This window comes from Pteropus medius, unplaced genomic scaffold, assembly GCF_902729225.1.
Source record: "Pteropus medius unplaced genomic scaffold, Ma_sr-lr_union100, whole genome shotgun sequence".
Taxonomy (NCBI): Eukaryota; Metazoa; Chordata; class Mammalia; order Chiroptera; family Pteropodidae; genus Pteropus; species Pteropus medius.
In genome coordinates, this window is record NW_024351543.1 from 10,242,120 (window position 1) to 10,266,135 (window position 24,016).

The following is a 24,016-nucleotide window of genomic DNA, read 5'->3' on the forward strand; positions in this document are numbered from 1 at the left end:
CAGTTCAAGGACAGGGGCCCAGAAAGATGCCCAAGACACAGTCCCAGCATTTGAAGATCTCCCCTTCTGGCAGGGGACAAGTGGGTTTCTTGGAGGAGGAGAGGAATGTACGAGGTGGAGCAGAGGACAGGAGTGAAGAGTACATGCGAAGGCGGAAAGCAGCCAGAGAAGCAGCCCTCTGCCTCCCCTGGCTCAGTGTGTCCCAACAGGGTACATAAGTTTTATCAGCAGAATACTTCAGAGACACTCTAGGCCAAGAGTCAGCCTGGGCCACTCGCATAGAAGCTGGGGAGGGAGCTCGGGCCTTGAACCACCGCTTTCTTCTCCAGCCGTGGCCCCTGAGGAACAGTATGTAAATGCCATCTCTCTCCAACGTGGCCGAGGAGAGCGCTCCCTCACAGCCATGGGTAAAAACCTCTGAGGTCTAGGGGTCGGTTCTTTCTCCCTCCTTCCAGGATGGACCCTCCAGGGGACCAGCTAAAGGTGCGGATTCAAGTGTCTGGTCCCTGTCAGGGGCTGTGGAGCAGGGCAGGTGTCCAGCTGCAAGAGGCAGGGATGGGACAGAGGCCAGCCTCCGTGGGGAGGGGCTGGCAAGGACTGGGCACAGCCCCAGTGTGTCTCCTTGGAGCCTCTGTCTCACTGAAGTGGCAGCACTGGCTTTGCGGTAACGACCCCAGGGACAGGACCCTCTGGCAGTGGTGACCGGCTGGCCCCCTAGACATGGCTTCCTTGACTCTGGCTCCACGCTCTTCAGCATGCTCATCATGTGCACCATCCTGACCAACTGCGTGTTCATGGCCCAGCACGACCCTCCACCCTGGACCAAGTATGTCGAGTGAGTATCTACAGGGCCTCTCCAGCTGGCCCTCCCTCCCGTCCTCTCCATTCTATACTATGGCTTCTAAAGTCACCCCGAAGAAGGTGGGGTCCAGGCTCAGGGACTTGCTCACTTGGGGGGTCCTTGCCCCAGCCCCTACCCTCTTTGCTGCTCCCAGTCCTGCTAACGTCTTGCTTTGAGCTGTGCCCTCAGGGGAGGAAGCTCAGGGGAGGTTGGCAAAGTGGGGCTTTCTCCCTGACCCACCGCAAAGAGAACTGATAACACTGGAGAAGGGTCTGAAATTAATAATAATAATAATAATAATAATTATTATTATTATTATTATTATTATTATTAGCATGCCAGGCACTGTCATAGAATAATAAGCATCATCTCCTTTAACCCTCACGGCAACCCAGTAGGGTAGGTCCAGCCGCTATGCCCATTTGACAGATGAGGACACTGAGAATTGGAGAAGTAACATGCAGCTCAGGGGTCTGGCTGCCAGGAGGAGGCCCAGGGCTACCCCCCCACTTCGGTGCCATGCTCTCTGCTGCCTTTTCCCCCACAAGTCCCACCTTCTATAACCATGTGAACATTTTTAGAAAACTGTTTCTGATTCTTCTTTCCTAAATGAAAACACCTTACCCACAGATGCTAGGCAGACCTAATGGGCCCTGGGTGCACTTGGCTCCAGTTTTCAGGAGACCGACAGAATGTTGGGGACAACCTCTCTTACCAAAGCGGCTTCCCCGGTGCGGTCGCTATTCACACAGGATCCAGCAGTGCCTCCAGTGCCGGGGCCTGCATGTGGTTGCTGGTCCCATTCCAGCCCTGTGAGCCACAGTTCGGGCATCCAGGCATTTGGGATTCTTCAGCCTGCCCCGAGCAGGGAGAACAGCCCCCTACCCAGCCTCAACCCCCTTTCCAAGCTCAAGGTGCACAGCTGTACCCACCTACCCTGTAGGTGGCTGAGGATGAACCATGCTCCCCTCACTAGCTGCTGGGGATGCACAAACAAGAGGGAGGGGCCGTGACTCTGAGTGTCCTTCCTGTGTCCTTACTGTCCCACAAGACAGAACCGGTGGGCACCACAGACCTGTGTACGTGGACTCTCAGGGCTGGGATGAGGACATAGGTGTAAGGTATCCATAAATCAAGATACCTGAGAGAGAAGATGGAGGTTCAGGTGGGCAGATGAGAGGCATTCAGTAATGCTGAATAAACAAATGGGAAGGTGAATGAGTTAGCCAGAGGTTTGGAACAAAGCGCCAGCCTGCAACTCCAGTTCTGCTGTGGGCATTACAGAGAGCCTGGTCTGAGGGCCCCTGGAGAGAGGGGCTGTGCAGGGCTCCTGCCATGCAGGGGAACTGGCCAACCTGGCCTGTGGGCTTCTGCCTCCCTGAGGAACCCCGCCGGTTTCTCCTCCCCAGGTACACCTTCACTGCCATTTACACCTTTGAGTCTCTGGTCAAGATTCTGGCTCGAGGCTTCTGCCTGCACGCATTCACCTTCCTCCGGGACCCATGGAACTGGCTGGACTTCAGCGTGATTGTCATGGCGTAAGTACCTTGCCTGCTGCACTGAGCTGTGCAAGGCGGGGCCACGCCGAGGGGCGTGTGCGCCACCCTGGCCCCGGGCCACCCAGCCCTCCCAGCCTCGCTGCAGCACTGCACGGGGCTGTAGAACAGCCCACTTTCCTGCTGTGGCAGGAGGAAGACAGGATAGAGACCCTCAGCTCACCCTGGTGGAGAGAGACAAGTCCTCAGTAGCTCAGGCGGGCCATCTGGCCAGGTCCACTGGTTCGTCTGTGGCTCCATGGCAGCTCTGTGCTCAAGGGACACCATTAAGATTCTGATTTAGCACTATCTGCCCTTTACACCAAGAGAAGCCAATATTACAGCCTAAAATCTCTGGACCATTGTAAATAATGCCCTGGATGCCAAAGTGATTAAGAATGAAACTACATTAAAGAAAGAGAAGGAGCCTGGAGAAGTGACCAAGCGTCCCTAGGAACTCATGTCATGCCAGGCTCACCAGCACATATGCTCACCCCATTCAAATGGGTCAATGACATGACCCAGTGGGTCCTCACACCAGCCAGAGAGGTAGGCTAGATGGGGGTTCCTTATCCCCATTTTATAGATGAGAAAACTGATGTCAAGGACATATAGGGAGCCTGCCACTAAGTGAACATGACCCTTGGCCTGCCGCCACACAGGCTCAGGCCCTACCTTCTCGCCTGGGTGGAGACCCTCGTTGATAGGTTAGATTGAAGCATGCCACTCTGGACGTCTCAGGCAAGGATGCTGTGCTCTGGTGGAGACTGATCAGGGCAGGCCTCCCATGCGGGAGTCGTGGTCATGGACTCGGCCATCAAACCCTTCGGAAAGCCTGATGTGTGTGAGGGACCCAGTGCACGCAGGGCTGTGCAGTGCACCTTGGTGGTGAGCAGAGCTGGTGAGGGTCATACTTCCTGCCCTCTGCAGAGCCTCAGTTCCCCCACCTGTGAAAGGACAGTGTTAGGCTAGGCGGTATCAGAGGTTCAATTCAGCACCCACTTTCTATGATTCTCAAATTCACAGAATCCACCTATTTAAGACAAAGTATTTAACCCCGGACATGAGCAGCCCTGAGCTCGACTGTGCTGTGAGGGCGGGAGGAGAAAGTGAGACCTGCTGGTGGGGTGCTTTCAAGCGAGACGGAGACGCTAGTGGTTAGAAAGAGGCACCAGAACCTCTGTTTCTGGGTACACTGTTTCCATTTTACAGGTGGAGAAACAGGTTCAAAGAAAAGCTACTTCTTGCCCCAAATCCAGTGCAGGTTTAGACCTAGGCAGAGCTGGGTGAACCAGAGAAAGAGTAGTGGGAGAGGAGGACGCAGAGTGGCGGGGTCGGGGGCAAGCTATGTGGCCAAGGGTGATGGGAGCCTCTGGGCGTTAAGAGCAGGAAGTGATGTGATCTGACTTACATTCTATAAGATCACCCTAGCTGCTGTGTGGGCAGGAGACCGGAGGGGTAAGGGTGGAAGACAGCGCAGTTAGGAGGCTATTTTAGTAGCCAAGAGAGAGAGGATGGTAGCTGGGACCAGGGTCCAGGTAGAGAAGGTGAGCGACGTGGTCAGATCCTGGATATACTGTGAAGGTAGGGCTGACGGGAGCCCCCAACACAGTTTTTGGCTTGAGAGGCTTTGGGAATGGTGTTCCTGTCTGTTGAAATGGAGAAGGCGGGGGGAGGAGCTGGCTGAGGGAGGAAAGGAACCCAGTCCGGTTTGGAATGTATTAAGTATGAAAGCATCCAGGGTGAGATATCGTGTCGGCAACTGGATATTCCAGTCTGGAGCTCAGGAAAGAGGTCCAAGGTGGAGATGTAAATTTAGAAGCCATCAGGATGCAGATGGTATTTAAAGCCAGGAGACCGGATGAGATCATCCAGGAGTGAGTGTGGCCAGAGAACGGAAGCCATCTGGGGACTGTACCGGGGGACGCTGCAACATCTTGGGGTCAGGAAAGAAGAGGATCATGGGACGAAGACTGGATCGAAGTGCCAGGGTGGGTAGGGGAAAATCAGGAGAGAGCAGTGTCCCAAAAGCCAACCGAGGGATGTGACCCAACTTGAAAGATAACATGAGGAAGGCGAGAAGCAAGGCTGGACCGTTGGAGTGAAGACCACGGATGACCTTGACAAGATAGGTTCCAGTGGAGTGGAGAATGCACACCTGCTTAGAGAAAGGAGAGGCGGGGAGGCAGAGCAAACACATTCATCGATTCCGTGGGGTTTGCAATAAACAGGATCGAAAATAGAGTGGTGGCCAAAGGGCAAGATGTGTGAAGCGGGGAGGTTCAAAGAAAGGAGGTGCCTTTGTAGGCTGATGGGAATGACCCCGAGGGGAGGGGAAGTCTGGTGATGGAGGAAGGGGGCACTGCAGGACAGAAGCCCTTGAGCCAGCACGAGGTGGGGAGCCCAGGGCCCAGGGCCCGGGGGGAGCATCAGCCTTAAGAGCAGAATTTCAGGTGGAGATGGAGGTGGGCAGATAGAGCTGATGATGAGAGAAGGAATTTCTCTCCTGATTGCTTCTATTTTTCTCAGTAATAAGAAGCAGGATTATTAGCTGAGAACATGTCTGAGGTCTGAATAGAGAGGGAGCCAGGAGGTTGCACTGACTTGGGAATGAGTAGGATGGCAGCTGGGCCCAGGCTCCAGGGTGCTCTATGGGAGGCGGGCAGTGATCCATGAGCCTCTGAGGGCCTGGTGTCACAGGAAGGGGGCTCGGCAGGAGAGAGCACAGTGTCTGGCTGAGGCTTTCCTACCTTCTCTACCTTCCCTTCCTGGATGGCCTGAACCACAGAAAAGGCACTGCCCTGAGCCTCTTGTGTTATGGCAAGAGCCAGGCTGTGGCCTGTCTTCAGCTCATGACTCTGGAAGGTGCTCTGTGTGACCTCAGGCCTTTAGCAAGTTCTCCTATCCTGTCTCAGGAGAGAGTTCCTGTCCTCTATGCCCATGGGACCCCAAGGGGAACTGTTTCTTCCTCTTAAAATCACAGAGCAGGTGTGCCCTCCTGACCAAGACCTGCCTGCCTTCACTCTGTATCAGAACCAGAGTGACAAAGTAGAACAGGGTCTCAGAGGCCACCAGACTATTTCCACATTTGCAAGCATCTCACAGGTGGCACGCTTACTTAGCCTAGGGCCGCATGGGCCTATTGGAATGGCAGCTTTGCGCCCTGGGCTAGATCGGCCCAGCAGCTTTGATTGATGTGATTCTGCCTTATGAAAACAACTAGTTACTGCCACGGTAATACAGTGAAGTGCATTTTGTTCTAGCCAAAATGGTTCAATAATGTGGGGCTCCTAAGATAATCCAAGGAGTCTTAAGTGGCAGAAAAGTTCTATTGCATGAAACTCCCCATCCCACCTCCATTCTGTAGATGGAGACACTGAGGCTCAGAGAGAGCCTGCACTTGACCAAAGTTACAGAATGAATCAGCAGCAATTCTGGGACTGAAACTTAGTCTTCTAGCTCATAACCATGAGAGGCACCTCAAGTCTGATGTTTCTGGACAGGTTTCAAACTGATCCTCCACCCCCACTTGATTTACAGGTTGTGGGTGGATTGGAGGGGGTGCCAGGAAACCCAACAAGCTCAGCCAACAGCCCTCCAGCCAGAGCTTTTCCTGTGGCCCCCTCTCAGTTGGGCATTACCTGCTAGTTAGCACAGCCTCCCACCTTCTGGGGTTGTTATGGAAACCAAACCTGGAGGGGAATGGGGGGAGAAGAGAGGAGAGGGTAGCAATCACCGCTGTAGCTGTGCCTGGCTGTACCCTCTGCCTGGCAGCCCAGGAGGGGCCATCTGCATTGAATGGGAGGGCCACATAGCAAAACAGGAGTGGAGCAGGAAGAAGCCTAGGGCCTGCCCTTTCTTGGGGTTCCTTCGCCTCCAAAAGGGCCCCCTCTGCCCCAAGGCTGGTGTAATGGGGTGGAATTCTCACCCATCACCCACTGCTCTTTCTATGTCAGGGCCCACAGTCCCACCCCAGCCATCTGCCCCTGCCCAGGAGCTTGGCCATGGCAGAAAGAGTGCAATGGCTTGGGGAAGCATTTTGCCAGCCTGAGGGACAGAGTTCTAAACCCCTAACCCCCACCCAGCACCACTGAAGCTGGCCCTTTGCCAGATACAGGTCTCTTCTGCCTGGCCACACTCCAGGGCCCCAAGAGAGGCCTCGCTGAGGTCTATGGCCCCAACATGGGACGCAGCCAGGCCCCAGGCTCTGGGTCTAATAAAAGAGTCAACAGCCTTCTTTCACAGACATGGTCACTGACACACCATGCCCTCACCCAGCCCTGTGCCCCACCTTCAATGCTTTCTCCTCCTTAGAATTACTCTCCCACACGTATCCCGACCTCACAAACACACAACTACCAGCCCCTCTCCTGTTCTCAGCCACTTGGCTAGCTGTGCAAGTCTATGGGAGCACACACACTTTGGGATCTGCAGATCTCGGCTTCTCTGTGCTCAGAACCAGCTGCTGAGGGGTCACGTGATGAATGGAGAGCAAGCACTGTCTGTGCTGGGAACCCTGAGGTTCTACACTGGGACAGGCAAAGACAGGCAGAATCCACTTCACTGGACACCAGGGGATGGACAAGGTCTGTAAGAGACAGAACAGGAAAAGCGAGGACAGCTGGTTCCCTCTCTGATCTGCACAGTGCTCTCTTCCCTCCTTGTAACCGGAAGAGATAGCCTTGAAACCAGTGTCCTGAGCAAGAAAAGGTATTTTCCCAGGCCACGCCTATTCGACCAGCAGCAGAAAACGACACCCAAGAGCCACCAGCAAGTAAAAACCATGGCTTCCATGTAGTGGCCACATTGGCAGTGTTCTAGAATCAACCTGACAATCTCATGGAGGCACCACGTCTGGACAGAGAGAGTCCACGTCCAGGAGAAGACTAAGACAGAGGCCTGAAGGTCTGAACTGTCAAAGAGAAAGAAATAACCATCAAAAGTCGGGAGAGAGCTTAGATCAAATTAATAGATGTATAGGTCCAGAGCAAGGGAGGTGACTTCTGCTCTGCCCTGGAAGAAGGAGCTGTGTCTGATTGTTGCACTAGAGGAAGATTTATAAGCTGAAGTGAGCTTACAAATGTGGATGGAATGGCAATCATACCAGAGAGAATCTGTGGCGTAACCAGAGGAAAGCTGTGCCAGCACCCCATCTCTGAGTTAGGAGGGAGCAAGCGTGGTCCACAGGGCCTCATGAAGATGGAAGGGCCCATGAGGGGACACAGAGTAAGCTGGTGTCAGTCCAGTGTCAGTTCGAGCTGGACCCTGCTGATGCCGGGACATCGAGTCCCTTGACACAGCCTGCCAAACCCTTCTCTGTAGAGATCCACAGCCCGAGGGCAGATTCGGAAGCTCCGAGTAGAATGGAGGGGCCTGGAGGTCCAGACTGATTGACAGAGTGAGTCCGGCTGCACTGTCAGCCCACCGTTGGCACTCGCCCAGCGTTGCTGGGCTGACATCCTGGGTGACATCACTCAGGCACCAAGTCAGACACGCTCGATTAAACATCAGACACCTTCGGTTAAATGTCAGACACCTTGGATGCAAAGCCTTTGGTTAAATATCACAAGTCACTTGCCATAGTCCCGATGGCCCTGGTCACACAATGTCCCTTCATCTCTTAGACATCAGGGTCATGTGGCCCATCTACATGTGTTTTTGTACTCCGCTTGGGCAGGTCCCTGCCTCCCAGAGATGACTTCTTCCTCCTGTGCCTGTGGAGGCCACAGATGGACAGCTATCCAAGTTGTAGGTGGGAGCCCCACAGCCACTCAACTCTGCTGATTGTCACTCAGGCCCAAGCAGACCCCAAAGGCTGCTCACTTCCAGAGGTCACTCTTCCTGTGGAGACCCAGGATCATCCTTGGGGGACGCTGAGGGTCTTGGGGTAAGATGAGGTGGACTCATGGGGAAGGGGCTGGAATCTCCCTAGGACCCCACATCCTGCTTTGTTCTCTCCTTGTGTTGGCCACTGCCTGTTAGTCAAAGAGCCGAATATTCGGACCACCTCCCTTCTCACCTTCGAAAGCATCACCTTGGGAACTCGGCATCTCCCCTTGAGTAGACCAGTCACCTCCACCTCTTGACTTCAGGGACTCCTGAGCCAGTCCTCACACAGAGATTCGTGGTTGAAAGGAGAAGGTGGGCAGCCCTCAGAGACCCAGCCACACCTCCACAGTGGTCTCAACCAGGGCTTCAGGGTCCCGTGGATCCAAGCGGCCAGGCACGAGCCGATCACAGACTGCAGATGCAGAGCACACCTAGGACCAGAGACCCCCGCTTCCTCCATCACCTGGCCAGCGCCTCCTGGAAAACCCTGTCCCTCTTCACCTGACTGTGTTTCCAGCCTCAGACCCCACTACGTGGTTTCATATCTTGCTCCCCAGTGTCATGGAGAAAGTAGCAGAGCATTTGCCTCCTGCTGCTGGTTCACGGGACAAGCACCGAGAAAGCTACGTGGAGGCTTGCTGTGTGGACATCCTTCAGGCACCCTCACTGAGGTCCCCATGTCAAGGGGGTTGAGATCAGGAAGAAAACCTTGGGGAGGCGCAGGGCCACCCACAGCCCTCCCTGTGGGAGGGGAAGAAGGGAGAGGGCTGGTCGGGTGGGCATACGTGGTACTGCTTTGTAATTCCCAATAACTGTGGTTTGATTCTGCAGGTATGTATCAGAAAATATAAAACTAGGCAATTTGTCGGCTCTTCGAACTTTCAGAGTCCTGAGAGCTCTAAAAACTATTTCAGTTATCCCAGGTAAGACGCCCAGGTTTACCTATCAGATCTCAGCTACAAGTGACTCTCTCTCTGTCTCCCCCCAACCCCAACCTACCGTATGTCTCCTCCTGGCGTGTTGTCACTGTCTCGTATGTGAATTTCCCCTGTTACAGATACACAACTGAATTTGTGGACCTGGGCAATGTCTCAGCTTTACGCACCTTCCGAGTCCTCCGGGCCCTGAAAACTATATCGGTCATTTCAGGTGAAAATCAGGTTAAACGCCAAGGCTGGAGGGACTTTCCAGCCACCTGGGAGCCGTGGCAATCCACAGGAAGGCCCCTCAAATGTGCCTGTCACCAGAATACCTGTCCCAGAGCTCGGGAGTGGGGGCGGTTGGCGGTGGACACGGCTGTCCCCTCAAAGCCTCAGAATGGGCTTCGGGCTGTCCACCCCAGCAATGCCCACTCTCACAGACACCAGGGGGCAGAGAGCACCCCATGGCAGGTCCTGGATTGAACTCAAATTCTTCCCAAGATACTGATTTCTTTCCCAAATGGAAATCAGCAATTTGAATAGCTCAACGCTTGTATGTGAATTGCTTCTGCCTTAAGCATCATCCTCTAGTAAGGAAACCACATACACATCCAGAACAGAAAAAGGAAAACTCCCGCCCAGTCTTTCATGGCTGAGTGCCCAGTCCTGCCTTATGTCCCCTCTGGTGATCACTGCACAGCCAGAGCCCCAACCCCATTTTGTGAAGTGGAGCGTACTCTGTGGACAGGTGTCATCGAGCCTTGGCGTCTAACAGCCCTCACTGCATGGAGCGGTAGAGGTTTAGCAAACCGTGCATGGTAGCCTCAGGAAGAAATCCTCCTTGACAGATGTTGGCAATTGTACCCGGAAATCTTCCAAGCCCAGACAGCCTCTCTAGAAAGTCAGTCAGCCCCATCCATCCAGGAAGGCTCACCAAAGACTTTTGATGATTTCAGAGCCCCGAGGGCAGTAACCAGAGTCTCATTCCCAGACCTGTTCTGAATGCAGCCACTCTCCGAACTGGAGAAGGCACGTCTTTTAAGAAAGGCAGCTGGAGACAGGTTGCATGCCACCGATCTGGAGAGGTGTCAGAGCTGAAGGTAGAATTAGGGAACGAGACAGCTGCATCCACTCATGATTTGGAAAGCTGGTGGGTCCTGACCCCTTGGCCGACATTTGGCTGTTACTACCCCGCCCCAAGGGAGTTAGGATTCCTGCTCTGAGCTCCCTAGTCCTCAGACTTCCCCCCAGTGGAGTTAATTACCTTATAAAAGGAACCTCCACTTATACTGTGTTCACATCAAGCCTCAAAAGGTTACTGCTGGTCTCTAAACCCAAGTGCACAGGGCGACTTGTTCTCCATGCCCCGCACAAGTGGCCCAGAACCCTGCTAAGAGCCAGTAGCAGATGGGGCAGTCTGTCCCCAGCCACTCGCATGGAGCTGCCCCCATTGAGTGAGACAGACGTCATTGGCCTTGACAGACACATACACGCTCAGAAGCCTCAGGGTTTATCTTCTGGGGTCTCAGGGACAACCTCACAGCACACACCCCACAAGAGTGGTTCAGTGCACTGTCCACAGCAGTTAAGGAAAGGCATGTTCCAGTCTTTTATGAGAATGGCTGACAAAAGAAAATATTTCTTAGTCCTGAGGAAAAGAAGAAAGCCCACCAACTGTACTCCAGCCCCCTAGGATCTCTTCAAGCTGCCAGCCACCCAGCGAGGCAGCAGACAGCAGACCCTGAAAATGTTCATTAGAAAAATGCTGCTGTCAGTATAATGGAAGGCTCCCTGGAGGAGGTGTCTTTCGATCTGAGTCTTAGAGAGCCTTGGCTCTCTCCATACCTTGGTTTCCTTTCCCATAAAATGGGAATGAAATCAGAACGATAGGTTTCTGAGGGCTCTTTGCCCATCCTGTTAGAGCTTTAGTGGCAGGAGAATTTTCCATTTCATCCCCCAGGACTCATCCCTTGCTGGGTCTTTTCCAAAAGAATCCCATAATTTCATTGGAATTATTCTTGCCAGAAGTGAATTTTGTCATCAGTATGAGAGACATTAAAGGAGTGGGTCTGTGCTCGCTGACTCGTCTCCGGAGCCTCTACAGACTAGGAGGTGCTTCCCTGGGCCTTGACTGGATGCATTAGGCAGATCCAATTTGGGTTTACAAGCTGCTGCCCACCCCCTGTCGCTTCATCCCCCTGGGCAGGGTCTCCGGGTCTGGTGGACAGAACCAGAGTGTGCCCACCGAGGAGTCCTAGAACCTCCACTAGAGATGCGGGGTTCTGGACTGCCAGGGGCTCGCGAATCCCACCACCACCAACCCTCTGCACCAGACCCCTGCAAGGTCCACCAGCTGCCCAGGCTGTTGCCAACATCTGCCAGGATGATTTCCACAGAGAGTGCTGAGTGCCTCTGAGCCCTGGGCAGGCAGCAGCGTTAGCGGCACCATGGCGGCAACTTCCTCTTCCTCTCCCACGTTTGCCCATAGCTGCCTCCCTGTCTCTGGGTCATGGGCACAACAGCCTCAGGCACAGCCGCCACGGGTGCTCCTAACACATTAACCGGCTGGACGATGGATGGATGGAGCTTAATCTGAGATCTGACCGCTTGTAGGGGTCGGGAGGGGGCAGTAGAGTGGGCAGGGCCCTGCTGCTGGCAGAGAAGCCCCCTCGCTCCCCATGCTCTGCTCGAACTTGTCGTAGGACAGTCGCGAAAAGTGTCAGACCAACTGTGCCTACACGTGCTTTTCTGTCACTTTGCTGTGTGGTGCTGGCTTCCGCAGGGAGCTGGGCCGTGCAACCAACAGATCACGACCTCTTCGCTTTGGGGAACGGGTTGGATGGGGTTGAGTTCCAGAGGGAAAGAGCAATGTAGGTTGACCCCTCCCCTGCCCTTGAACCTTTCCCAAAGGGGGGCCCCCGAGCCAGAACAGGTCCCTTAGGACATCACCCACCCACCGTGACCCTGCCAGACCTCTCTCTGCAGCCTCCGGGCACAGGCACCACCTCGCCCCGCCCAGGAATGGCTGTGTCTCTCTCCATCTCGGGATTAAGGCTGAGTACCTTCCATTGTCCTAGAATGAGCCTAATCCCAGTCTCCTTTCCGTAAACTACATTTAAAGGGGCAGGCCTATTTTACCCTAGGAATAAAGCCGGAGAGGGACAGGCTTTGAGTGTTTCCTTCCTCAAGAAAATAGCATTTTCCACACTTCTTTCGTATATTTGACTAGTGGAGAGCGAAGAGGACTGGGCCCTCTGAAAATATACGACCAGACTGGACTCCTGCCCCAGGGGGAATCAGGACAGAATCTCAGCAGAGGGGAGGGAGACTTTGGTCTGAAAAGCCTAAGAGAGGCCTCCTTCACTCTGCCCCCACCTCATGACTGCCCACCTGGCCCAGCACCCCCTCAGGCCTGCCCCCTGCTCTGGGGAGCGGGGAGCGGGATGTGTGGTGCCTCTGGGCGACCCCATGCTTGTTCTCGCCTCGCCCAGGCCTGAAGACCATTGTGGGGGCCCTGATCCAGTCCGTGAAGAAGCTGGCCGACGTGATGGTCCTCACGGTCTTCTGCCTCAGCGTCTTCGCCCTCATCGGCCTGCAGCTCTTCATGGGCAATCTGAGGCACAAGTGTGTGCGCAACTTCACGGAGCTCAATGGTACCAATGGCTCCGTGGAGGCCGATGGCCTGGTCTGGGACTCACTGGACCTCTACCTCAATGATCCAGGTGTGGACTTGCCCTGGGGCCCGGGCAGGGCTTTGTGAGGCCTCCAGGGCTGGGCCACCTCCCACATCGGCCTCACCAGAGGGCAGGCCTCCCTTCAGGGCCATTCAAACCTTCTCCGATCCTCTGGGGACCCAGCTGCATGCTCAGGGACCCTAGTCCCTGCCCTTTGAGCTTTGGGAGAGACAGAAGAGGAGGAGGTTTAGGGCTTGCCCTCGTGAGTTGTCAGGCTAGGTGAGGAGTTGATACTTGAAGTACAGGAAGGATGGGGTTCAATGGAGAGCCAGACAAGGGGACAGCCGCTGCAACGTTTGGGGGTGGGACCAACCCTAGAGTGTTGAGATTGGTGAGGAGACCTCTTGCCTGAAGGAGAGGAGTGTTAGTTTGGGGAAAGTGGGACACGGAGCTGGGGTAGTTTGTGAGGCTTCCACGCAAGCCCCACCTGCTCGGCATGTGATTTTTCTACTGAATTCCGGGTTCCTTGACCCAATGTTAATTCCATATGCGTGTACCCCAGAACCCCTCAAGAGGGACGGGGCAAGCTCATGGACAAAGTCATGTGGGCCACTCTTGTTTCACTGATAGCTAGTGCCATCAGTCTGAACCAGAGGCAGACACTGGTACAAGGCCAGATTCCACGCCTCGAGGACCCCGAGGTCCATTCCAAAGTTAGGGCCTCTCATATATACCAGCAATCCACTCGAGAAAAAGAAACGTATCGACAGAAACTCAGTGAGCAAATTTGCTCATGGTTTAGCTGTGGCCACATAGCAGTGGTTCCGAAACGTCCGTGTGTACCAGTCACCGGAAGGGCTTCAGAAAACAGACGGCTGGGCCAATCCCCCAAAGTTTCTGAGTCACTAGATCTGAGTGGGTCCTCAAGAAGTTACCTTTCTATCCATTTTTCAACTGATGCTTGATGCTGCTGGTCCGGAGACCACACTTTGAGAACTGCTGCCTAAGACTAAGGTAGATAGCAGTATAGCAGTGAGTGATGGGCACCGATGGATGGCCAAAGAGGAGAGGTCCTGCGTCTCATCCGGTCAAGCCCTAGCCCTGTCCGAACAGACCACGCTGTGGCCACAGTGACTGTGCATCACTTCCACCACCTTATGCACAAGGAATTGGGTCTAGAAAGAGCTGGGTAGTAGCCTGCTGAGGCCACACTAGGTGAACTCTGCCCCAACCCCTGCCTCCTAGTTCAGGGCCACTTTTGGCCCTAGTTGGCCTCCTCGATGGCTTGGGGCAGGGTACAGAAGCTCTCCACGGGGACTTCCTGAGTCTTCCGAGAGTCCTGGGAACACTGGCAGCTGGACGTCTGGGGAGTAGCAGGAGGAAAGCCAGAGAAGCAGCCAAAGTTGCCTCTTACCTGGCTGGACAGAGGGCGAGGTGAGGGCAGGGGCACAGAGGAGTGGGGAGACCGGTGGTTGTGTCTCTACCTCTCCAAAGCCTGGGCTCGAGGCAGGAACCCGGGAGTCTGAGCCATACATGCCCCTCACCATCAGATGTTTCTCTTCCAGAAAATTACCTGCTCAAGAATGGCACCTCTGATGTGTTACTGTGCGGGAACAGCTCTGACGCCGGGTACGTGGCACCCACTGGTGCGCCAGGGCCACCTTGCCCAGCCAGGGATCTCCCGGTGCTTTCTCAACTGACTGTGCTTTCAGTTTTTGCCCTTGACCCCAGAAACAGCGAGGCCTCCCCTCGCCTCCTCCTCTGCCAGGTCCCTGGCAGCTTCTCCACCCCACCCCTGTCACAGGGGGACAGCGGCAAAGACGGTAAAGAAAGGGATGAGGGCACAAATCCGCAGGGAGGGCGAACAGAACCCAGGAGATGTGTGGGAACTGGGGGGTAGTCTAGGAGGCCCTGCAGGGACCCCCACTAGCTCAATCTCGGCTCCATTCCCTTCCAGAAGCCCTCCAGGGCTGCTCCTTCTCACTCAGGCTTCTCTCCCTCTCTGCTGATCTGTACATCAGGTCAGGAGTATGGCCTCCCCCAGCAGCTTTGACTCTCTTCCAGGGCGTCATACACACGAGGGTCTGGGTCAGTGTGACTGTGTTATAGGTTGTTAGGTAGAGGGAGCACATGGGCTCACCTGGTGCGGAAGGTGCTCTGTGGGCTGTGGTTTCACATCCCTGAATATGAAGTTCCAGAACCTTCCTCATCACTAAAGAGATTGTCTGGGTCTTAGGACGTTGGCAAGGCCCTTTAGCTGCATCTTCCCACTTGCTGTGTCCCTCTCACCCCTTCTGTTTCATGCAAGCAAGTGCACATGAATCCAGCCAGATGCTCCCTCTTTGGGAGGGAGACCGTCCCCTCCAGCATGGTGAACTGTGGGTCTGCCTCACTGCCTGTGTGCACAGACATGCAAATGGGCATGTTTTCCAGACATGGCCAGGCCCCAGCTCATTCACCCCAGAATCACCCCTTGACCCAATGGCCTGGCCTTTGACCCAGGCTTCATCCTGTTCAGCTCAGCCAAGCCTCACTGCTCCCCTGCATGCCTACACTGTGCTCGCTCGCCTCGGGGTAGGCAGGCAGAGGAAGACATGTGAGCCAGGCCCTCAATACTTCCTCTGTGAAGAGAGAAGCAACTCAGACCTCAACTGGGATCGTATGTCTTGTAAGCAGAAGGGAGCTGGATTTAAGCCAAGCAGAATACAGACAGGTAAAGAAAAGGGAAAGATGGTGTCCCAGGGAAGAGTTACAGCCTAAAAAGGCGTGGAGGCAGGACCAGCAGCGTGGCACTAGGTTCGTGAAGCTCAGCCTCATGAAGCAGTGGGGCATATGCTGGGCTGCCCAGGGAGACGAGTCAGGCCTGGCAAGGGTCTTGGGGACAGAGGACCCCTTACAGCATGAGACAGAGTCTGCATGTCTGGCTACAGGACATGTCCTGAGGGCTACCGGTGCCTAAAGGCAGGAGAGAACCCTGACCACGGCTACACCAGCTTTGACTCCTTCGCCTGGGCCTTCCTCGCGCTCTTTCGCCTGATGACACAGGACTGCTGGGAGCGCCTCTATCAGCAGGTGAGTGGGTGCGCGGACCAGCAGAGGGCCACCAGGAGTGGGCTCAGGACTCACATCAGGCTGTACTAGCCAGAAGTGGCCCCAGAAGCTTTTCCGCAAGCGAAGGCTGAGGAAAGACAAAGGACAGAGGAACCTTGTATCTGAGGGATGGGGGCTCAGCAAGCAAAGAAACTTTTTTTGTTGATGATCAAGTACCCATCCCTTCATATAGGACACACTGTGCTCTGTGAGTGGGATACTTCTCCACCCTGTGTGATGGAATAGTCCCCTCTGTAGGTACATTAACCCCTGTTGACTTACCATTCGGCCTCCCTCTGTGGGTAGCATACCACCCCCTATACATAGGTCATTCTCTGTAGGTTAGGACACTTCCTTCTATAGGTGGGATATTCTCTACCACTTCCCCAGGCTGTGGCCACTTGAACCCCTGGCACAGCCAGACTGGGCAGCTTGGAAATACCATGACCATGACACAGAAGGGGACCCAGTGAGGATGACCTCTGCTCCCTTGTTCCCCCAGACCCTGAGGTCTGCAGGGAAGATCTACATGATATTCTTCATGCTTGTCATCTTCCTGGGTTCCTTCTACCTGGTGAACCTGATCCTGGCTGTGGTCGCTATGGCCTATGAGGAGCAAAACCAAGCCACCATCGCTGAGACCGAGGAAAAAGAAAAGCGATTCCAGGAGGCCATGGAGATGCTCAAGAAAGAACACGAGGTGGGTGAGCGGTACAGCCAAGGAGCCTCCAGACCAAGCCCTCACCTGACTGTGGGTACCTGTAAGCATGCTGCCTGCTGGGTAAATCTGGTGCCTGGAGGCGTGGCGCCTGCTGGGTAAAGATTGTGCCTGTTAGTGAGGTGCCTGGTAGATAAACGTGGTGCTTGCTAGGTAAATATGGTGCCTGCTGGGGGAAGCTCTTCCATACTATGACCATGATGTCTTCAGGGTGAAGGTGATGGCAGCTGGGTAAAAATGGTGCCCACTAAGAAAAGGTGGTTCCTATGAACATAGTGCATGCTGGATAAAAGAAACCCATGTGTCCGTGGACATAGTTATCCTGCTCAAGGGATGCCTTCTGGTGGGGCAGTGAGGAAGGTCCAAGTTCAGAGGCCTGAGTCAGCTCAGTAAATAAGCACTGGCAATGCTGCCCTGGCTCCCCATAGTTCCACAGCCGGTGAGTGCTGGAGGCTAACTACCGAGCAAGCCTATTAGAAGCTAGGCTGTGAACATCTGCTTCTTTTCACTGCCTCACGCCACCTCCCCCAGCACTCATTCTGGTCAGCCCAACCTTCTGGAAGATCCTCTGATCTCTACTTCTGTCACTGCCTCTGCTCATCAACAACTCCTCCCACCTGTCCACCACACTCCCCTCCTCTTCCAAGAGCTGTCCACATCAGCCACTCCTCTCCTCACTGGACTTTGATCTTTCTCAAAACCTCCCGGGGTCTGTCTGAGCTCGCCTCTCCGCGATGTCCTTGTGGGGGGGCGGGGGGGGTAGGTGTGCAAGTCCAGTTACTAATGGGAAAAAATCGAGACACTGAGAGTTGCATGGCCTGTCTTAGCCTGAAGCTACACAAAGTCTCAGTGACCGAGACACCCCTCTCCCACCCTTTTCCAGGCCCTCACCATCAGGGGTGTGGACACCGTGTCCCGCAGCTCCTTGGAGATGTCCCCTTTGGCTCTAGTAACCGGCCGTGAGAGAAGGAGCAAGAGGAGAAAACGAATGTCTTCAGGGACGGAGGAGTGTGGGGATGAGAAGTTCCCCAAGTCTGACTCGGAGGATGGTCTCAGAGCAATGGTAATCCCTGGCTGTGGCCCTGGCCCTTTCGGGGTGGATCTGGCATCACAAGCCCATCGTGCTAGGCCCCTAGTGCTGTCGCAGCCCCCACGGTTGCTCCCCAAGGAGGGTACTTGAGCCCCTCGCAGCCCCACTTGTTTCCTATGGCCGTTCTTGATGTAGAGGAGGCCTGGGCAGCGGGACAGGGTAGTTTGGGTGTTACGATATCCCCAACCTCAGCTAAGTCCCCGGAATTGGGCTGGGGCTGGAGGGCGCCCTGTAGTGTGGATTCGTTAGGAGACCAAAGGCATGACCATATGAGCGAGGGGCATGGCCGACTATCCCAGGTAGGTCCTGAGCCCCACTGATCTGCACAGCAGGAGCCTTCCTGCCTCCTGTCCACCTGCCCAGCCTTAGCCCCACCTTCAGGCCCAGGTGAGCTTCAATTTCAAAGTCCCAGAGGCACAGGTTCCAGGTGAGCAGGATTACTCTAACCCTTTACCCTTTCCCTGAGCACCCAATTCTGTGTGCTCGGCTAAAGCACTCAAAGCTCCAAGAAGCTCAGCTGCAGCTGATGCCGCAAGAGATAGGCTAGGAGCACTTGAAGAGGGGTCTTGGTCACATCCCCGCTTTTGTGCCCTCAGAATCGTCTCAGCCTTACCCACGGGCTCAGCAGGACCTCTATGAAGCCACGCTCCAGCCGCGGGAGCATTTTCACCTTTCGCCGGCGAGACCTGGGTTCCGAGACAGATTTTGCAGATGACGAAAACAGCACAGCAGGGGACAGTGAGAGCCACCGCACGTCACTGCTGGTGCCCTGGCCCCTGCGCCGGCCTAGTGCCCAGGCACAGCCCAGTCCCGGGACCTCAGGCCTTGGCCACGCCCTCAATGGCAAAAGGAACAGTACTGTGGACTGCAATGGGGTGGTCTCTTTGCTGGGGGCAGGCGACCCTGAGGCCACCTCCCCAGGGAGCCACCTCCTTCGCCCTATGATGCTGGAGCGCCCCCCAGACACGGTGAGCTGGCCCCATGACGCAGCCCCAGGACAGATATGGTCTCCCCACTGGTCCCAGTGCCTGGTCCAAAAACACTCACCAAGTATTTACTGAGCACCTAGTATGTGCTGAGTTCTGGGAGTGTGTTGTGGTGATAAACAGGATGGTAGTTAAATATTTAGCAACTGGTAAGGCCCGGGCATTGAGACGCCATGGTGGCACAGGACCAATGTCCGGGGGGACCTGTATGTGCCATGTGTTAATGGAGTAGAGCTGCTGGATCCTGGGCAATCCAGGGGCTCCTGGGAGAAGGGCCAGAGTGGCAAAGGGTCACTTAACCAGATTCTGGGCAATAATTATTCGCCAAGATTGAAATATTTTAGTACTTTAAAACTGGTAACTCTGTATTGTCCCGAGTACTAAGTCCTGTGGGAGGGCAAACGCAGAAAAGGAGAAGGAACCCCTATTCACTAGGAGGCATTTTAGCAAAGACCTGAAAGGGGCGAGGGAGGGAGCCGGGCTGCTCTTTGACCCTGTGAGAGGCAGCATGAAGAGTGGGATAGCACCCAGATTCTGGAGACAGACTGGGTGTGAATCCCGGCTCACGGCTTACCAGCTGGATGGTCGTGGGTAAGTTACTTTATTTCTCTGTGTGTCTCTCATCTGTAAAATGGATTAAAAATCTCCATCTCAGGATTGCTGCAAGAAGGATCGGGCTACGATGGGGAAAGCAAGCAGTACATGCATGAGTATGTCGATGTCGCGATAACGCCGTAATACACATACTGTCGTTACATCATCTGCGGGAGGCATTTCCAGGCCTAGAGAATAGCAAGTGCAAAAGCCCCGAGGCAGAAACGAGCCTAGATGAGCCTATGGGAGGAAGTCCAATGAAGTCAGTGCGGCTGGAGCCCAGGGAGCAAAGGGGAGAGGCGTTGAAGTTATCGTCAGAAAGGCAGTGGGAAGGGACAGGCTAGAACACGAAAGGCCAGTGAGAGTTTTGATCACTCAGCCAATCCCATGACAGACAAATGACTACCCTATCAGCCATGGAGTATCCTTACTGACCCCTGCCCCCCAACACAGTGCCCAGAGCAGCCCACCCAGGAAAAAGGTAAACACGTAGCTCAGACCCCAATGCCTATAGGGAGACGGAGGAGGGCAGCCTTTCTGAGAACTAGGATGGGACAGGGAGACTTACCAGGAAGATGGAGGCGAGGCTGAAGAGGGACAGCTCATGGCCAGATGGCCTGTTTTGCTCCAGTTCAGACACTTGCTCTAGCTGTGAGACTCTGCACAGGTTAACTCATCTCTCTGGGCCTCAATTTCCTCATCTGTAAGAGGAGAATTAAGTTAATATCCACGTCAGTAGGTTGTGGTGAGGATTAAGTTAAAACCTACCCGATGCTTAGACCAGTACTTGCCTCAAGTTCAAATAATTACTATTATCTGCTATCGTAATTATTAAACAGGAAGGAATAAAGACTCCTGGGGTGCATTGCAGAGTGCCAGGGGCCCACATGCTGCTCTGGAGCAGGAAGTCAAGGAGAAGGCCCTGGGAACCCACTGGGGGAAGACCACAGCTTCTGGGTGGGTCTAGGGAGGCCCCTGGCCATCATCGCCTGAAGGGTGGAGTGTCTGACTTTCCAGGCACATCAGATCCCAGTGGCTGCAGCCCCCCTGCGGGTCCAGCCCTAGAGCCTCAGCCTTGTGGAATCAGGTCAGCAGCCTGGAAGCTAATAGAATTTCCTAATCTCATTAGGGAGAAAATCATCTCATTGTAGTGCACATGTCAGGAGGAATCCAAGTTCAAACACTTCATTACCAGGAATTCTGACTTCACCCATTCACACTTCTGTGAGGCCCATTTGTAACCTTAAAGCGATTAGCAGGCCAAGGGGGTCATTGGCAAAGTTAAAGGAATTAGTGGACCTAGATGGAGACAGTGAACAGTTAAAGAGATTAGCAGGCTCTAGGCCCCTGGGAATGCCTTCTTGGCTCCTACTCAGTTCCCAATGAGACATTTCTGCCCAGTTCTAGTCTGAAAACAAAGCACAATGCCAGGCACATAGTGGGTGCTCAGTCAACATGGGATGGGAAGAAGTACGTGCCCAACAGACCCTCACATTTAATTTATCTAGATTGGGAGGTAGAGGATGAAGATTTACTTTGTCTACTGTCTACACAGGAGTGCCTGACCCTGAAGGCCAGCTGGAGCTAGGGGAGGCACAGTGAACAGCCATCCTTCTCCCTCCACACGTTAGACTTTCATCCTCCTTCCTCCTGGTCACCTAGCAAGTTAGGAGCAGAGGTAGAGCTCTAACCCAACCCACCTGCTGTGTTGAGTGCCAGGCAGTGTTAGAGGCTCCAGAGTTACAGCAATGAACAAAACAGACGAGAGCTCTGCCTTCGTGGAGTTTACATTATAGTCGGGAAGACAGTAAACTAACTAATCAGTATTTCCAAGTAGCAATCAGGCAGTAGAAAGTTGCTAAGGGGAGAGTGGGGGATGGGAGCTATTCGTTAGAATTCTTAGGGAAGTCCTTCCTGCAGAGGTGACATTAATATTGACAGGCGAATGATTTAGGAATCCAGCCACCAAGACGTGGAAGAATAGTGTTTTAGGCAGAGGGGACAGTGAGTGCAAAGGCTCTTAAAAGAAATAGACTTGACATGTTCAAGAGATGAGAGGGCAAGGTATGGTAGAACTAGCAGAAAGGGATATGAAATAAGTTCGAAGAGTTAGGATTTGGACGATGCAGGCCTTGTAAGTGATAGACAAGTTTGGACTTACTCTGAATAAGGTGAGAACTAGTGGACTGGAGGGAGCTGTTGCTCAGAAGAGTATCATCATCTGATTTTTAAGAGACTTCCTTTCTGCTGTGTAGAAAATAGAGGAGAGAGAAGAAGAGGCCAGTTAGGAGGCTGTTGTGGTAGTTTTAGGAAATGGATGATGATAGCTTGCACTAGGATGGTGTATCAGTCAGCTCCTGCCACAATAATGCTGTATAACAAACTACCCCTGAAGTCAGTGACTAACAGCAAGGCTTTATTCTCATGCTCACTTATATGCATGGTGTGTCCGGTGTAGGCTGGGCTAGGCTGGGTAGCTCTGCTTCAGACCACAAATGGGGTTGGCTTCACACTGTGGGGTAGGCTCAGGGCTGCTCCTCCTCTCTTTGTGCTGAAGCCCATGCTGAAAGGGTGGCAGCTATCTCGGGGAGCTCTCTGGAGAATTACTAGAGCTCAAGAGCAAAGCAAATGGCACAGCATGTTTAAGTCTCTGTCCAGATCATGCCTACTGAAATTCCATTGGCCAAAGCAAGTGTATCATTAATAGAACAGGGAACTTTATTCACCCATGGTGGAAGGGGTGAATAAATGGTAACAAACTATCACAGACAGTAAAGGAGGAGGAGAGAAGTTGGGAGAATTTAAGACATGCTGGTGAGTTAAGCTGGCCAGATTTGTGGTTGCGTTGGACCTAGGATCCTAGTGTTATATCAGCCACGTCAGCCCTCTCTTCAACACCTCCAGTGACTGGGAGCTCACCACCACCCTAGGCAACATTTCAAGGTAGTCCCACTAACTGCGAAGGCTGACCTGAACTTGAGCCCAGATCCATTTGGGACCCACCCCAGACCATGGCTCTGTCACCCTGAGTAGCCTGGGCCCATCTTCTCTGTGGCCTGCAGAGATTATGGAACCATACTGAGCAGCCCAAGGCCTTTAGCAGACTCATCACAGACTCACAGATTGTGGTCACGCAGGGCTGTGCTGGTGTGAAGCCTTTGCGGGCACCCCACCTAGTTCTGTGGGGGGCTGAGAGTAAGCCTAGAGATGCTTGCTGTCAGCTCCCTTCATCAGGACATGCCACATCTCTGTTTGCAGGCCTGATTCTTTGACTAACAAAAATGATGCAAGCATGTTGAAAACAGATCCAACGGTGCAGAAGTACATGAAGTAAAAAGGAACTCCTCCTTCTCCTTCCCCTCCGCCCCTCAATCCCACTCCCCACATACACCCACTTTAACAGTTCGGTGTGTGTCTTCCAGGTCTTTTTCCGTTTTTTTTTTTTTTTCTTTTCTTTTTTCACCCCATCAAACTGGCTTGGAAGTACTCCCAAGGGAACATACATGGAACTACTTTGTTCTCTTTAGTGTCTATATCAGAGCCAAATTTTATCCATAATTGATTTTAAAATTCTTCCTATTGATTAGTTGTTTTGTTTTTGTGATATTAAAAACAATGCTTCAGCGAACATCATTGCATGTATATTTTTGGTGCACATGTATAAATATTTATGAAGTTAGATTACTAGATGAGGAATTGCAGAGCCAATTTAAAATTTTCTTGGTAAATGGAGCCAAACTGCCTCCACAAAAGCTCCTACTAGCTATGTCAAAGCACTGTGCCTTATGCTTCTATTAATGTTACCTTAGAGCATGGTAGATTTTTTTCCAGCTTCTTTATGCTCTTGACTCTAGGGAGCTTGTGGTCAATTAAGACTACCAGATTATTTTTGCATGGACTAACATGTATGACGGCATCTCATTACTAGAACTTGGTCGTTTCCTGTTGACAGTCAAGAATCACCATTGATGAGAAACGTGAAGAAGAAAAGAGAATGAAGGATATTATGATTGCTGGGAGGGATAGGGGGAGTTGTTAACTGGGAGGGAGTTGGGAGCAGAGAAGCCCAGAACCTGTGTTCCATCGAGACCTACATCTTGTCTCCCTGTGACACCCTCCCAAATCTGAGTCTGGGACAGCTGTCCCAGGCCCAGCAGGACCCCCATCCCTGAGCTGATGGATATCTCCTGGCTGTACCCAGACCACACCGTCGGAGGAAGCAGGCAGGCCCCAGATGCTGACCCCCCAGGCTCCGTGTGTGGATGGCTTCGAAGGGCCAAGAGAGCGGCAGCGGGCCCTCAGCGCAGTCAGTGTCCTCACCAGCGCCCTGGAAGGTCAGCACCCCCAGTGTCATCCAGACACACCCCACTTCTGGTTCAGGCACCCTCACCGTTACCTTGACCTGAGCCAGGCATCCTCCAGCTGCTTGGCCGGCCTTGACATCCCGCAGTGGTCTCAGACTTTTTAGTTTGTGTCGCCTATCATAGGTATCTTTTCATTTTTCCCACTTATTCTTTCCTGGGCATTCTCAGGAGCCACGGCTGTTTCTTCTAAACATTTCTGCAGCTGTCCTGGTTTGTCCCAGGGGCTTAGTCTCATCCTCTCCTCTCCCAAGCATCTCCATGTCTGCTTGGGATCAGCCTGGCCTAAGTATGCCTCTTCTAACATCTTTCCAGTCATTCCCGTACTCACCACAGGCTGTTCCAGGCCTCCTATGCCTGTCCCAGCCAGTCTCACCC

The 24,016-nt window shown here is 53.6% G+C and overlaps 1 protein-coding gene across 6 annotated transcripts in view; it reads left to right on the top strand.

Moving 5' to 3' along the window:
- Positions 1–24,016, top strand: part of SCN5A (sodium voltage-gated channel alpha subunit 5) — a 94,769-nt gene that overhangs the window by 25,510 nt on the left and 45,243 nt on the right. For 3 of the 6 annotated variants that reach the window (XM_039843275.1, XM_039843273.1, XM_039843278.1), the window contains exons 4-13: positions 746–835; positions 2,251–2,379; positions 9,263–9,354; positions 12,617–12,847; positions 14,365–14,428; positions 15,730–15,871; positions 16,392–16,589; positions 17,491–17,670; positions 18,294–18,665; positions 23,479–23,611. In XM_039843275.1, coding sequence (XP_039699209.1) covers positions 746–835; positions 2,251–2,379; positions 9,263–9,354; positions 12,617–12,847; positions 14,365–14,428; positions 15,730–15,871; positions 16,392–16,589; positions 17,491–17,670; positions 18,294–18,665; positions 23,479–23,611 — 1,631 coding nt within the window. Of the gene's footprint in view, positions 1–745; positions 836–2,250; positions 2,380–9,036; positions 9,129–9,262; positions 9,355–12,616; positions 12,848–14,364; positions 14,429–15,729; positions 15,872–16,391; positions 16,590–17,490; positions 17,671–18,293; positions 18,666–23,478; positions 23,612–24,016 lie in introns of all 6 variants that reach the window. The other 3 variants (XM_039843274.1, XM_039843277.1, XM_039843279.1) reach the window with 1 other exon arrangement.